At 49.2% G+C, this 13,605-nt stretch overlaps 1 protein-coding gene across 1 annotated transcript; it reads left to right on the top strand.

The window, feature by feature from the left end:
- Positions 1 to 7,944: 7,944 nt before the first annotated feature.
- LOC123099128 (expansin-B7) lies at positions 7,945 to 9,980 on the top strand. Its single transcript, XM_044521273.1, has 3 exons — positions 7,945 to 8,465; positions 8,567 to 8,757; positions 9,283 to 9,980. The coding sequence occupies exons 1-3, from the start codon at positions 8,013 to 8,015 to the stop codon at positions 9,638 to 9,640; spliced, it is 1,002 nt and encodes a 333-aa protein (XP_044377208.1). The 5' UTR covers positions 7,945 to 8,012; the 3' UTR covers positions 9,641 to 9,980.
- Positions 9,981 to 13,605: the final 3,625 nt, after the last annotated feature.

The following is a 13,605-nucleotide window of genomic DNA, read 5'->3' as shown; positions in this document are numbered from 1 at the left end:
CGGAGCTACACATTCATCGAGAAGGAGTCCAAGAAGAAGAGAACATCTACACCATCCAAGAAGGAAGCCTGGAAGCGGAGAAGGAAGCGCCAAGGAGAAGGCAGCAGCTCCCAGGCGACCCCGTGCGCGCGGGCATGTACCGTGCCCACGGGACCCCCGTGTCCACGGGCCTCACGGACCCCGTGCGCACGGGCTCATGCGTCAGGTCTCTGGATACCCCGTGCGCACGGGCTCCACTTACCCCGTGCACACGGGCCCCCCTGTGCGTGGCTGATTGGGATTGGCCCTTGTATCCCCATCTCGTCTCTACTTACCCCTTCATCCCTTGGACCTATATATACTCCTTCATCTCCTCCATTTAGAGGGAAGCTAAGAAGAGACACAAATCATAGAGTTTAGCTCATGTATCTCCCCTTGTGGGTTTCCTCCTAAGGGAGAAGGATCCCTAGGATCACAAGCCCTCCTAAGGGAGAAGGATTCCCCAAGTGAATCATCAAGCCCTCATCTCCTTCATAGGATTTGGGATGAACTCTACCATGTATCTTGTTTCCCTTTGATTTTTTATGTACCTTGTGGATCTTGTGTGTTTGTTGGTCTAGTGGATGTGTGATTGGACTTGTTCTTGAGTGTTCCTCTTGTTTTCTCTCTTGTGTTCATCTTGTTCTTGGGGATTCCCCCTCCAATTCGTGAAAGATCTCCACTTAGGGATCCACCCTACAACAAAGAGTTCCATCAGCACGACGGCGTGGCGACGGTGATGATGATGTTACCGGTGATGATGATGTTACCGGTGCAGGGCTTCGCCTAAGCACTACAACGATATGGCCGAGGTGTGTAACTGTGGAGGGGGGCACCGCACACGGCTAAGAGAAGACTTGGTGTGCCTTTGGGGTGCCCCGTGCCCACGTATATAAAGGAGGGAGGGAGAGAGGTCGGCCCTCTAGGGGCGCGCCAAAAGTATGGAGTCAAGTCCTAGTAGGAATCCCTTTCCTTTTCGGAGTAGAAGAGAAGGAAAGAGAGAGGGAGTAGGAAAAGGCAAGGGGGGAGCCGCCCCCTTCCCCTAGTCCAATTCGGACCCATGGGGGGGGCGCCACCTCCCCTTGGCCTGCCTCCTTCTTTTCCCGTATGGCCCAATAAGGCCCATTACTTCTCCCGATGAATTCCCGTAACTCCCGGGTACTCCGAAAAACACCCGAATCACTCGGAACCTTTCCGATGTCCGAATATAGCCTTCAAATACATGTATCTTTACCTCTCGACCATTTCGAGACTCCTCATCATGTCCGTGATCTCATCCGGGACTCCGAACAAACTTCGGTCATCAAATCACATAACTCATAATACAAATCGTCATCGAATGTTAAGCGTGCGGACCCTACGGGTTCGATAACTATGTAGACATGACCGAGACACATCGCCGGTCAATAACCAATAGCGGAACCCTGATGCTCATATTGGCTCCTACATATTCTACGAAGATCTTTATCGGTCAAACTGCATAACAACATACGTTGTTCCCTGTGTCATCGATATGTAACTTGCCCGAGATTCGATCGTCGGTATCATCATACCTAGTTTAATCTCGTTACCGGCAAGTCTCTTTACTCGTTCCGTAATGCATCACCCCGCAACTAACTCATTAGTGACATTGCTTGCAAGGCTTATAGTGATGTGCATTACCGAGAGGGCCCAGAGATACCTCTCCAATACACGAAGTGACAAATCCTAATCTCGATCTATGCCAACTCAGCAAACACCTTCGGAGACACCTGTAGAGCATCTTTATAATCACCCGGTTACGTTGTGATGTTTGATAGCACACAAGGTGTTCCTCCGGTAGTCGAGAGTTGCATAATCTCATAGTCAGAGGAACATGTATAAGTCATGAAGAAAGCAATAGCAATAAAACTAAATGATCATTATGCTAAGCTAACGGATGGGTCTTGTCCATCACATCATTCTCTAATGATGTGATCCCGTTCATCAAATGACAACACACGTCTATTACAGTTCTAGCATGAATAATAAACATTTATCATGATATAAGGAAATATAAATAACAACTTTATTATTGCCTCTAGGGCATATTTTCTTCAATTATATGGGCCATGGCAAATTTAATTTCTGGACCAACAAATTTCCTTTTTTTCAACATGGCAACATTTTCTTTAAATATTGGAGCATGCCAATTTTAGTTAATGGGCATGGCAACTTTAGTATATGGACCATGGCAAAAAAAATTGGAACATGACAACTTTTCTTTAAATATGGGACCATGGCAAATTTAGTCTATGTATCATGGCAAATGTAGTTAATGGGCCATGGCAAATGTAGTTAATGGGCCATGGCAAATTTTGTTTTTGGACCATGGCAAATTTCATATTTTTTTCAACAAGACTACATTTTCTTTAAATATTGGAGCATGGCAATTATAGTTAATGGGCATGGCAAAAAAAACTATGCACTCAAATGTCATTAAGTGTGTTTGAACATCATGGCAACTCATGAATTCTTTTGTAATATAATTTTTTTCTTCATAAATATAGGTCCTGCATACATGGTAGTTTTGTTCATTAGAGCATGGCAAATTTTTGTACTATGGATTTCCATTATTTTTCAAGGCGAGTTTTCTTGATCCAGTGCATTTTTAGGCCCTTTTTTGTTTCTCTCTATTTGTTGGGAGAGGCTGGAGCAGTTTTTTGTGCCATGATATATTTGTTGGTAGAGGCAGGAGCATTTTTTGGGCCTACGGAAAATGCAATTCTTTCTTTTTAAATTTTTAAATTTCAAACGCTGAAGGCGAGCGGGAGAAGTCATTCGGGGGGGGGGGGGGAGATCGTAACGAACAAAGTCGTCCGTTCGGTCCTGGCTCCTGGATTGAATGAAACGTTCGATCTGATTCCTCCTATTCCCGAACGTTTGAGTGTTAGAGCATCTCCAACAGTCGCGCCAAACAAGCGCCACGCTGCAAAATTGCCCATTTTAGTGCACGCGCAATTGGTAGAGTGGCTCCAGCGGGCGCGCAAAAACCGCGCGCGCGGCATATCTAGTTCAGCGCGTGGGCCGGAACTCCATCGCGCGCCGCTTATTTGCTGCGCCCGCTCCCGCGCGCTGGACTCTCGCGCGCTCGCTCGCAACTCGACCCCCCCATCAAGTCGCGGTGCCGCCGCCGCCCGCGCCACCCGGCGACCGTTCTGGCGCTTCCCCGGCCTATCCCCGCGCCGTGGCGGCTTCCTCCACCCCCCTCTTGTCACCGCCGCCCCTGGCGCGCGTCCGTCCTCCGACGAACAGCACCCGGGTGCTCGCTGCCGCTCGGCGCCCGCAAGGTGTTCGACAAAACGCCTACAAGGTATGTATTGCTCAAACTTCATGAATTTGGTGCATGTTGATTGTAGTTTTTATAGCATATTGAACATTGTAGATGAGTTCGTCGTATGATTCTTCCGAAGAAGAATTTGATATGGAAGAGGAGGAGGATCTTGCAATGATCCTAGCTATGCACATCAATAAAAAACCGAAGCACGGTGGTTCGGTTATGGGTCGGCAGAAAATTTGGAGGGATAGGATCGATGCCCACCACAGATTGATCAGGCATTATTTTGCGGAGAATCCCACATACCCCGAGTCGTATTTTCGTCGCCGGTTTAGAATGAGCACCGAGTTGTTCAGACGCATTGCAGAGAAACTAGCGAGTCATGACCGATTTTTTCAACAAAGGAGGAATGCCGCCGGAGAGCTCGGGCATAGCACCTTTCAGAAGGTGACAGCCGCTTTGCGTATGTTGGCATACGGTATCCCGGCTGATCTAGTTGATGATCATTGGCTATGGGTGAGAGCCAAGCCATCATGTGTGTCAAGCGCTTTGCAGTCGGAATTGTGCAAGTGTTGGGCCAGGAGTATTTGAGATCTCCCAATGCTGAAGACGCCACAAGGCTATTGGAGATGAACAAAGATCGCGGCTTCCCTGGTATGCTTGGTGAAAGAACATGCGGTGCCCCAATGTTTGGTTTTGGTAATTGATGACAATCTCTATGGACTAATGGTTGCCTTGAGTTATATTTGAAGGATTTGTCCATAGGCATTTCTTGAAGTCCATGTGTTGGTTTCAAGGAGTTTATGTGGTGAACAAGGTGTTATTAAGGAATTATCCAAAGATTGGTCATGTGAGAGTTGAGCTTATTGCAAGCATGTCTTGAAGAAGAAGATTGTGTGATCATTAATGTTTACCTTCAAGACATCATCCAAATGAAGAGAGTTGGAAAGAGTCAAGGTTGATCAAGACTAAGTCAAGAGTGAATCAAGTTGATCAACACACAAAGCGCACAAGATGTACCGAGGGATCAAGCGATTCCATGGTATGGTAAGCATTGTCAATTACGCTTTGTGTACTAACCCATGGTCTTTGTGAGAGTTCTTTGTGGGTTTAGGTTGCGGTGTGCAAGTTCAAGTGAAGCGGGCAAGTTCAAGTAAAGCATCGCGAAGAGATCAAATGCTTGAAGCCATTGTGGTGACAATGGACTTGTGAAGATGTGCGAAAGGGTGGCTCACCCATAGTGGAGTATGGGGGAGCAATCAACTAGTCTTCATCGAGCCAACGCAATCAAGAAAGGTGGTCCATCTTTAGGGAGTCAAGATCGTCATCATCTAGCTCAAGTGGACCATGTGCAAGGCAAAGGTTTGCTCTTGATAGGTTTTCTATTTTACCGGTCTCATGATGGTAGTTGGGAGACCGGGTTATAGGATCGATTGCCGTACTATCAAGGGGGGCTCTCGATGAGTAGCTTGATCGTATCGTTCATAGAGAGCTCAAACCATTGCATCCTTGCATCATCTTTATTGGTTCTTGTTTGGTTCTTCTCTTTGTGAGTTTTGGAGCTTATGGTCATCTTGATGACAAGCTCGAGTTCATCGAAAACGGAGTTCACTCGCATCTTCTATGATGTTTTCGATGTTGGAAGGTTATGTCGGTTCTTCTCGGTTGGAGGTTTCACTCCTCTATTTTGTTGGCATACCTTCCTTGCCTCTTCTTACTATAACCAACAAGCTTGAGTTTGTTCAATTCGGAGCTCATATGCAGAAGTTATGGCAGTTTTGGTTTCCCGTGGAGTATTCTTGTTTTCGTGGAAGTGGCTTTAGGATGGTCCCAGCGGTAGTACCGCTTAGGGGTCACAAGCGGCAGTACCGCTGGTGGGTCCTCAGCAGTAGTACCGCTACGGTACCAGGCCCCTACCGCGTCGACTCGAGGGGTCATTTTTCGCGTCGGATAGTGCGGTACTTCGCAGCAGCAGTAGGGCGGCAGTACCGCTCACGAGCGGTAGTACCGCCCAACCACCGCGGCAGTACCGCTCGGGTCTGTCACTCTCCTGCCCTCCAGACTCCACGGTAGTACCGCCCGGGGGAGCGGTAGTACCGCTGTGATCAGCGGTAGTACCGCTGCCTCCTGCGGTAGTACCGCCCTCTGCGGGGCTGTTTTGGGGGTAACAGTTGGTTTGTTCCCCCCACTATATAAGGGGGTCTTCTTCCCCATTCAACCTTATCCTTTGAGCTCGTGTTCTTCCCCCATTGTTGACCTTCTTCGAGCTTGCTAACTCTCAATCCCTCCATGGATTCTTGCTAGTTTTTGAGGGAAAAGAGAGAGGAGATCTAGATCCACATTTCCACCAATCACTTTCTCCTCTATGTGAGGGGAACCCCTTGGATCTAGATCTTGGAGTTCTTGGTATTCTCCTTCTTGTTCTTCCTCTCTTTTTCCTCCCTAGCATTAGTTGCTTCGGTGGGATTTGAGAGAGAAGGACTTGGGCACTCCGTGTGCCCTTGCCATTGCATTTGGTGCATCGGTTTGAGTTCTCCACGATGATACGTGGAAGTTACAAGTTGAGAAGCTTATTACTCTTGGGTGCTTGGTGCCCTTGAGCTTGTTCCTCTTGGGTGCTTGGGCGCCCTAGACGGTTGGTGGTGTTCAGAGCTCAATCATTGTGGTGTAAAGCTCCGGGCAAGCGGCGGGGTCTCCAATTAGGTTGTGGAGATCGCCCCGAGCAATTTGACGGGTACCGGTGACCACCCTCAACGGTTGCCAAAGTGTACGGGTTCGGTGACCGCCCCCAAGGGTTGCCATTTGTACGGGTTCGGTGACCGCCCTCAAGGGTCCCTTAGTGGAATCACGGCATCTTGCATTGTGCGAGGGCGTGAGGAGATTACGGTGGCCCTAGTGGCTTCTTGGGGAGCATTGTGCCTCCACACCGCTCCAAACGGAGATTAGCATCCGCAAGGGTGTGAACTTCGGGATACATCATCGTCTCCGCGTGCCTCGGTTATCTCTTACCCGAACCCTTTACTTATGCACTTTACTTTGTGATAGCCATATTGTTTCTTTTCATATATCTTGCTATCACTTAGTTGTTTATCTAGCATAAGTTGTTGGTGCACATAGGTGAGCCTAGTTGTTGTAGGTTTTGTGCTTGTCAAATTAACCGCTAGGTTTATTCCGCATTTGTTCAAGCCTAAACCGTAATTATTTTAAAGCGCCTATTCACCCCCCCCCCTCTAAGCGACATCCACGATCTTTCAATTGGCTCAATAGATTGCATGCATTGGAGTTGGAAGAATTGTCCAAAGGCATGGCATGGGAAATTCCACGGCAAAAAAAAGGTTCTACTATAATCCTAGAAGCGGTGGCCGATCAAGAGACTTGGATTTGGCATGCATTCTTTGGAATGCCTGGATCTTTGAATGACATCAATGTTGTCAACCGGTCACCACTGATGAATAAGATTGTAAATAGTGATTTGCCACGGTGCAGTTTGTAGCAAATGGCCGTACATACAACTATGGCTATTATCTAGCGGATGGCATCTATCCAAAGTGGCAAACCTTTGTGAAGCCGTTGAAAAAGTCGGAAGGTAAGAAAAATCTTGATTTCCACAATGCTCAGGCAGCGGCTAGAAAATATGTGGAGAGAGCTTTTGGGATTTTGCAAGCCCAATTTGCTATTGTGAGAGGACCGGCTAGATTTTGGGATAAAAAATGCTTTGGTACATCATGCATGCTTGTGTGATCATGCACAACATGATCATCGAGAATGAGCGTGACCAAGATGTAGACTACTCTCAGTATGAGCTCTTGGGACATCCCCTGATATAACTATTTGTTGTGTTATTGCACTATTTGTTGTATTGAACGATAAACTGTTTGTTTGAGTTGTAATAATGAAATTGAACTATTTATTGTTGATTTATTTTGTTTGCGTTTTATCTTTTTGCTTCTGTTTTGAAATGCATATGTTGTTTGTGTGAGAGTCGCGCGCGCTGCATTTTTGCGCGCTGCTGGAGCTGCGCGCGTTGCATTTTAACGCGGCTGCTGGAGCCAGCGCTGCCTGCCGCGCCAAACCAGACGATGGACGTGCGGCAATATAGTTTTTAGCGTGTGGCGCGTTCGGCGGCGGTCGGAGATGCTCTTATCGATGTCCAAAAATTAGCAGTGACACGGACAAAGCGAGGCCTTGGCTCACCAACACAACGGCGCGTGTGCATGGATGCTACGGCCGGTTGTCGGTGTGGCAGCATCCCATGCATATAATACGTGACACATACGTGCGTGGAGCGAGCGTAGCGCATGCAGCAACGTGGTAGTTGGACGGGACGTACCATATATAGTTAATACAGTATATAGTGTACGTTTTGTATTACTCCTACTGTACAAGTGTACAGAAACTAACGATGGATCATGGATGGATGGGAATGTAGGAGAGGAGGCATAGTGAGGCGCGCTCGTGACCCCCCGGCCCGGTGGCGAACCGAGTCGCTCCACCCGCATGTGAACCCGATCGGCCGGCAGTCACGCTCATGCATCCACCACCACCACCATGCACTGTCCGCCTCCATCTGCATGCAACGCAATTCCTTCAGTTACCGCCCCGTCCCGCCCGGCTATAAATACGGCGAGCGCCCAGCGCCGGCCGGCAGAGCAGAGCACCCAATTCAATCATCTGGTGGTACTGGAGCAACTTGCTAGCCATGGCGTCCTCCTCCTCCTCTGTCGCCATCGCGGCGGCTCTGCTCCTCTGCATCCTCGCCGCGCACGGCCACGGCTGCTGCGCCAAGCGCAGCGGCGGCGGCGGCAAGAAGGCCCACTCCCACCACGCGCCCCCGCACGCCCACGTCGCGCCGCCTCCTTCTTCCCCGCCGGCCACCGGCCCGCCGTCCTACGGCTACGGCTCCCCTCCTCCCCCAGCCGCCATCCCGCCTCCTCCCGCGGCCAATTCCAGCTCCAACAGCACCAATGTCGACGCCGGCGGCTGGCTCGACGCCAGGGCGACGTGGTACGGCGCGCCCAAGGGCGCCGGGCCCGACGACAACGGCGGCGCCTGCGGGTTCAAGAACGTCAACCTGCCACCCTTCTCCGCCATGACCTCGTGCGGCAACGAGCCGCTCTTCAAGGACGGCAAGGGATGCGGCTCATGCTACCAGGTTGGAACAAAATTCTCTCTTTGGAATTGCAACCATTTAGCACTAGCCACACATCACTAATGACTCAGAATTAAACTGATCCTTGACTGTTAATTATGCAGATACGGTGCGTGTCGGCGGGCCACCCGGCGTGCTCCGGCGTGCCGGAGACGGTGATCATCACGGACATGAACTACTACCCGGTGTCCCGCTTCCACTTCGACCTCAGCGGCACCGCCTTCGGCGCCATGGCCAAGGACGGCCGCAACGACGAGCTCCGCCACGCCGGCATCATCGACATGCAGTTCAGGAGGTACATTGCCAGTCGCCATCATCTTATCTTATCTCCACGGCTTAACCTCCACTACCGACCATCCATCACTGGTGCCGCTCGTGTCCACCGTCCGTTGCTTTCCTTTCCTTTCCTTTCCCAACCGCCATCTCGGCCTCTTCTGTACAAAAGCAAACGGAAGGTGGCTGGCATGGCTAGCTAGATGGGGCAAGGTAACCGCCAACACGCCCATTTTTTGCCTTGTCGTGACCACCAACTTTTTAACGACGACATGGATGTATTATACTATCACAAGGGTTAAACCCCGTGCATGCATGGGGCCCGGAAAGATTCTAACCAGCACGACGTGTCATTGTCCTCGTCGAATGATAGGAAACAACAAGCCGTGGCATCAGCGTCGGCATTTATGTAGGTAGCTTTTTGGTGTTCTTGGTCGCTAGCATCACGCTACATCGATCTCGTGACACACATAGGAGATCGCATGCATGAATCGAGCTAGATTGTGTTTGCGAGTGACATTATATTGCTGTGCATGTATACGTGCAGGGTGCCGTGCCAGTACCCGGGGCTCACGGTCACGTTCCACGTGCAGCACGGCTCCAACCCCTACTACCTGGCCATCCTGGTGGAGTACGAGAACGGCGACGGCGACGTGGACCAGGTGGACATCATGCAGTCACGGCCGGACGTCGCCGGAGAAGGCGGGATGGCGCCGACGGGGGAGTGGGTGCCCATGACCGAGTCGTGGGGGTCCATCTGGCGGATGGACACGCGGCGCCCCATGCAGGGCCCCTTCTCGCTGCGCATCACCAACGAGTCCGGCAAGACGCTCGTCGCCGACCAGGTCATCCCCGCCGACTGGGAGCCCAACGAGATATACAGCTCCATCATCCAGTTCGACTAATCTTTTTTAGTCGATCCATCAATTGATCTAGTACCATATATACATCGGAAAATATAATGTGTGTGTGATGATGCATCATATGCGTGCGTGGCGTTGGTGTACGTACTATAGCTGATGAATCAATAGCCGCTCTGTGACCGATCGAGTTGGTTCATCTTAGTGCCTTACGTAGCAGGGTGAGACGTCGCCTGTGACGTCCGGTGAGTAGTGTCGTCCTCCATCGTGTACCCCAGTCCAGTCCTGTGCTTAGCCTTATACTACATGCATGTATCACTTAATGTTGGCAATTACTCCAGTTGCCCATCCACCGCTCTATCTCTGGCAATGTTTAGTTTTTCAACGTTGGTCTCTTGTCCATCTGCCATCGTTGTTCCTGTACGCCGGCCTGATCAAATACTTATGTGACGGTCTCTTTGATAAAATTGACGAGGTGTCTCGTTGCTTTGAAAAGAAACGGCCTGATCAATTCCATCACGCACATGCCATCCTAAAAAGAGACTCTCCCCTTCCATCTCTTAGATAGAAAGAGAGGGAGGGCAGAAGCCTTTGATATCAATTTCACTCAAGAATTAATATAATGATGTATATACATACTGTACATGGCTTGCTAGTTAATCAATACTTCAATAAATTACTTCAACTTTCGATGTGTGTACTCCTACATTCCTTCCTGGCCGGGGCTGGGAGATGGAGACTAGCTAGCTCGAGATGCATGCAAGCTAAGCTGGGAGCTGGCCATGTTTGATTGATTGTTTCACGGTTCAGATGGAACAAAAGGATTGCGGCCGCCCGTGCCTGCTAGCTGCTGCGCTTTGGTCTTTAGCGCTGGTGTGCTCCGTTGGATGGACGCATCTTGGTTTTGCCTCTTTGCGACGCCAATACATGCCATGTCTTCACGGGCGTTTGGCCTTTTTATATACTACCTCCCACCACTCAACTGTCTCCACCATTCTACAGTGCCACTACGTGGAAGCTAATCAACCGTGTCATTCCCTTGCTTGTGCTTCTATGAAAACAGGCTTCTCTGAGCAGCTTTATAGAAAGCTTTTTTTAACACTATATCCTTTTGGAAGAAGAAGAAACAATATTTTTATTGAAAGCAAATGATATTTGTCCGAGAACCAGCTTACAAATAATTGACCACCACCAAAGCCACCAAAATGGAAAGTTCGCATCCTTCTTATTGCATCTAGATATATTTCCATGAGTTATAATGGAGGCACAAATATTCTTGTAGGTTAGACCACGATCGACAACATGTCCATCATTTGTACATTGGTGCGTTAAACTTCTACTAGTGGTTTTTTTGTGAGATCACTGGGATTTACCTAACATTTTATTGTTAACAATGTGATTGCGTACCAAAAAAATGGATTTTATTTGGTAATCATTTATTGGCTTGCCAAAGAAAATGTGATTTTATTTGGTAAGTAAACAAGACATGGAGCCGTTGAGGAAGTTTCGGAAAATAACAAGAGATGAGAGGGGGAAATCAAAATAAGAGGTGTGGACGAAGGAAGAGCAAAAGGGAACTTTATTTTTTTAAAGTAAATATAATTAGAGAAAATCAAGCCGACTAAGCCTACATACCCGAAAACATTATCTTACCTGTCAGTGTCTTATTAAACGGAATATTTTTCCATTGGTTGTGTAAGAGCACTTCTAAGTTTTAAGAGGCATTCATCCATTGATCATGGGTAAACTTGGCCATATTACAGTATATGGTGAGCATCAGTAAAAGAAAAAATATAATTAATTTTTTGAACCAACTTACTTATTTCGTTCGTATGTACCAAAAAAATGCAAAATACTTTAGTATATACCAGACATATCTTGTATCTAGAAATGATTTTGCCATACTTCTTTTGTTTTTATTTTGTTTTACCACAAAGTTGTTTTCTCCAATAATTGTACATGCACACTTTCACATGACTCATAGTGAAAGTTATTTGTATCGGTTCGCAAAATGATAGGTTATGTCAATTCAAATTTGAACAAATAAGATTGTTGTCGGTGGTAATGCACGAAAGTTCAACAAAACAGTACAAATATTCGTAGTGTGCGTTAGAAACTTTTTTGTATTTTCATGGTGTCTTCGTAGGGGTTCCGTAAAATTACAAAGAACAAAATAAGTAATGTTGTTTGCCACCTTGTTTTGATGACACATATGTGTGTAATAAGCACGTTCAATGGCATAGCCGTTAAATGCAAGAAGGGATCAAATATGAATTCACATACTCTAATATGTCATTGTTTACAACCCCGCACTGATGACATTATTATTTACTTCTTTTAGAACATCATTATTGTTGGCTTCCTAATTTGTACAAAGGGAAAAGTCCATACTAACTCTACAAGATCAGTGATAACCGCTTACTGATCTAGAGGTAAGAGTACCACCGGATCACACAAAATCAAGGGCCCATGTTAATTCAGGAGCATCTAAGAGCATCTCCAGCCACGCCCCCAACAGGCCCCCCAGGCGACTTTTTCGGCGCCGGCGCCGAAAAAACGACCCAGTCGCGCACCCAGGACGACGAAAAGTGCCGGTTCGGCCCTTTTTTCCGCCCGGCGGCCGCAGGCCGAACCCGGCGCGCTGGGGGCGCTTGGGGGCTCCGGCGCAAGGGAAAAGCGCGGCTGGCCCACGCCGTCAGGTGAAAAGTCAAGATTTTCTTCCCCGACTCGCCTCCCACCCCCCGCGCTCTCGGCCGCTACTAGGTATATCCCGGCGCCGCCCCGCCGCCCTTCACCGGTAGATAGCCATTCCCCGCCGAAAAATAGCAGAGGTTCGCCGCGGCAGCCCCTCCGACACCAGCTGGGCGTTTCCGGCCGTGGAGGGGCAGTTTAGCGGTGGGTGCACGCCCACCGCGCGCAAGGTGTTCGGCGATTTGCCTGCCTCGGCGATGGACTCGGATGACGAGGAAGTGCTCGCCGCGCTGCTGGAGGAGGAAGCCGAGGCCGACGTCCAGGAAGAAGAGCATCTCATGGTGCTCGCCGCCCTCGCCCAGCTGCTGGCGAGCAATGAAAAGCCGCGGCGAGGTGGCTCGGCGCCGGGGCGGGTGAAAGCAAAGAACCGGCATCGTCTCGAAGGCTACTGCATGCTCTACTCCGACTACTTCGCCGATGCTCCACTTCACGGCGACAGAACATTTCGGCGCCGTTATCGGATGAGCAAAAAGCTTTTCCTCAGGATTGTGAATTCCATCCGGGAGTTCGACAACTACTTCAAATGCAAGATGGATTGCACCGGCAAACTTGGATTCACCTCCATCCAGAAATGCACGACAGCGATGAGGATGCTTGCATACGGAGCTCCCGGTGACTCACAGGACGACTATGGGCGCATGGCCGAGTCCACCAGCATAGAGTGTTTCTACAAGTTCTGTCGGGCAGTGGTGGCAGTGTTTGGACCGCAATACTTGAGAACACCCAATGCGGAAGACACTGCTCGGATCCTAGCACAGAATGCAACAAGAGGATTTCCTGGGATGCTTGGAAGCATCGACTGCATGCATTGGAAATGGAAGAATTGCCCATTTGCTTGGCAGGGGATGTACAAAGGCGCCAAAGGCGGTTGCAGTGTGGTACTTGAGGCGGTGGCCACACAGGACCTCTGGATTTGGCACTCCTTCTTTGGTATGCCAGCAACTCACAATGACATCAACATGCTGCAGTGCTCTCCTGTCTTTGCCAAGCTTGTTGAAGGCCATTCTCCTCTGGTGAACTTCGAGATCAATGGGCGGCACTACAGCAAGGGGTACTATCTAGCTGATGGCATCTATCCGAGATGGTCGACATTTGTGAAGACCATCAAAAACCCTGTGCCCGGAGGCAAGAACGCCTGGTTTGCGAAGATTCAGGAGGCTTGCAGGAAGGATGTCGAGGGGCATTTGGTGTGCTCCAATCTCGATTTGCTGTTGTCCGGTACCCCGCTCAGACCTGGTCGAAAGATCAAATGTGGGAGA

The sequence above is a fragment of the Triticum aestivum genome, chromosome 4D, assembly GCF_018294505.1.
Source record: "Triticum aestivum cultivar Chinese Spring chromosome 4D, IWGSC CS RefSeq v2.1, whole genome shotgun sequence".
NCBI classification, from domain to species: Eukaryota; Viridiplantae; Streptophyta; class Magnoliopsida; order Poales; family Poaceae; genus Triticum; species Triticum aestivum.
This window is presented reverse-complemented; position numbering and strand designations above follow the sequence as displayed.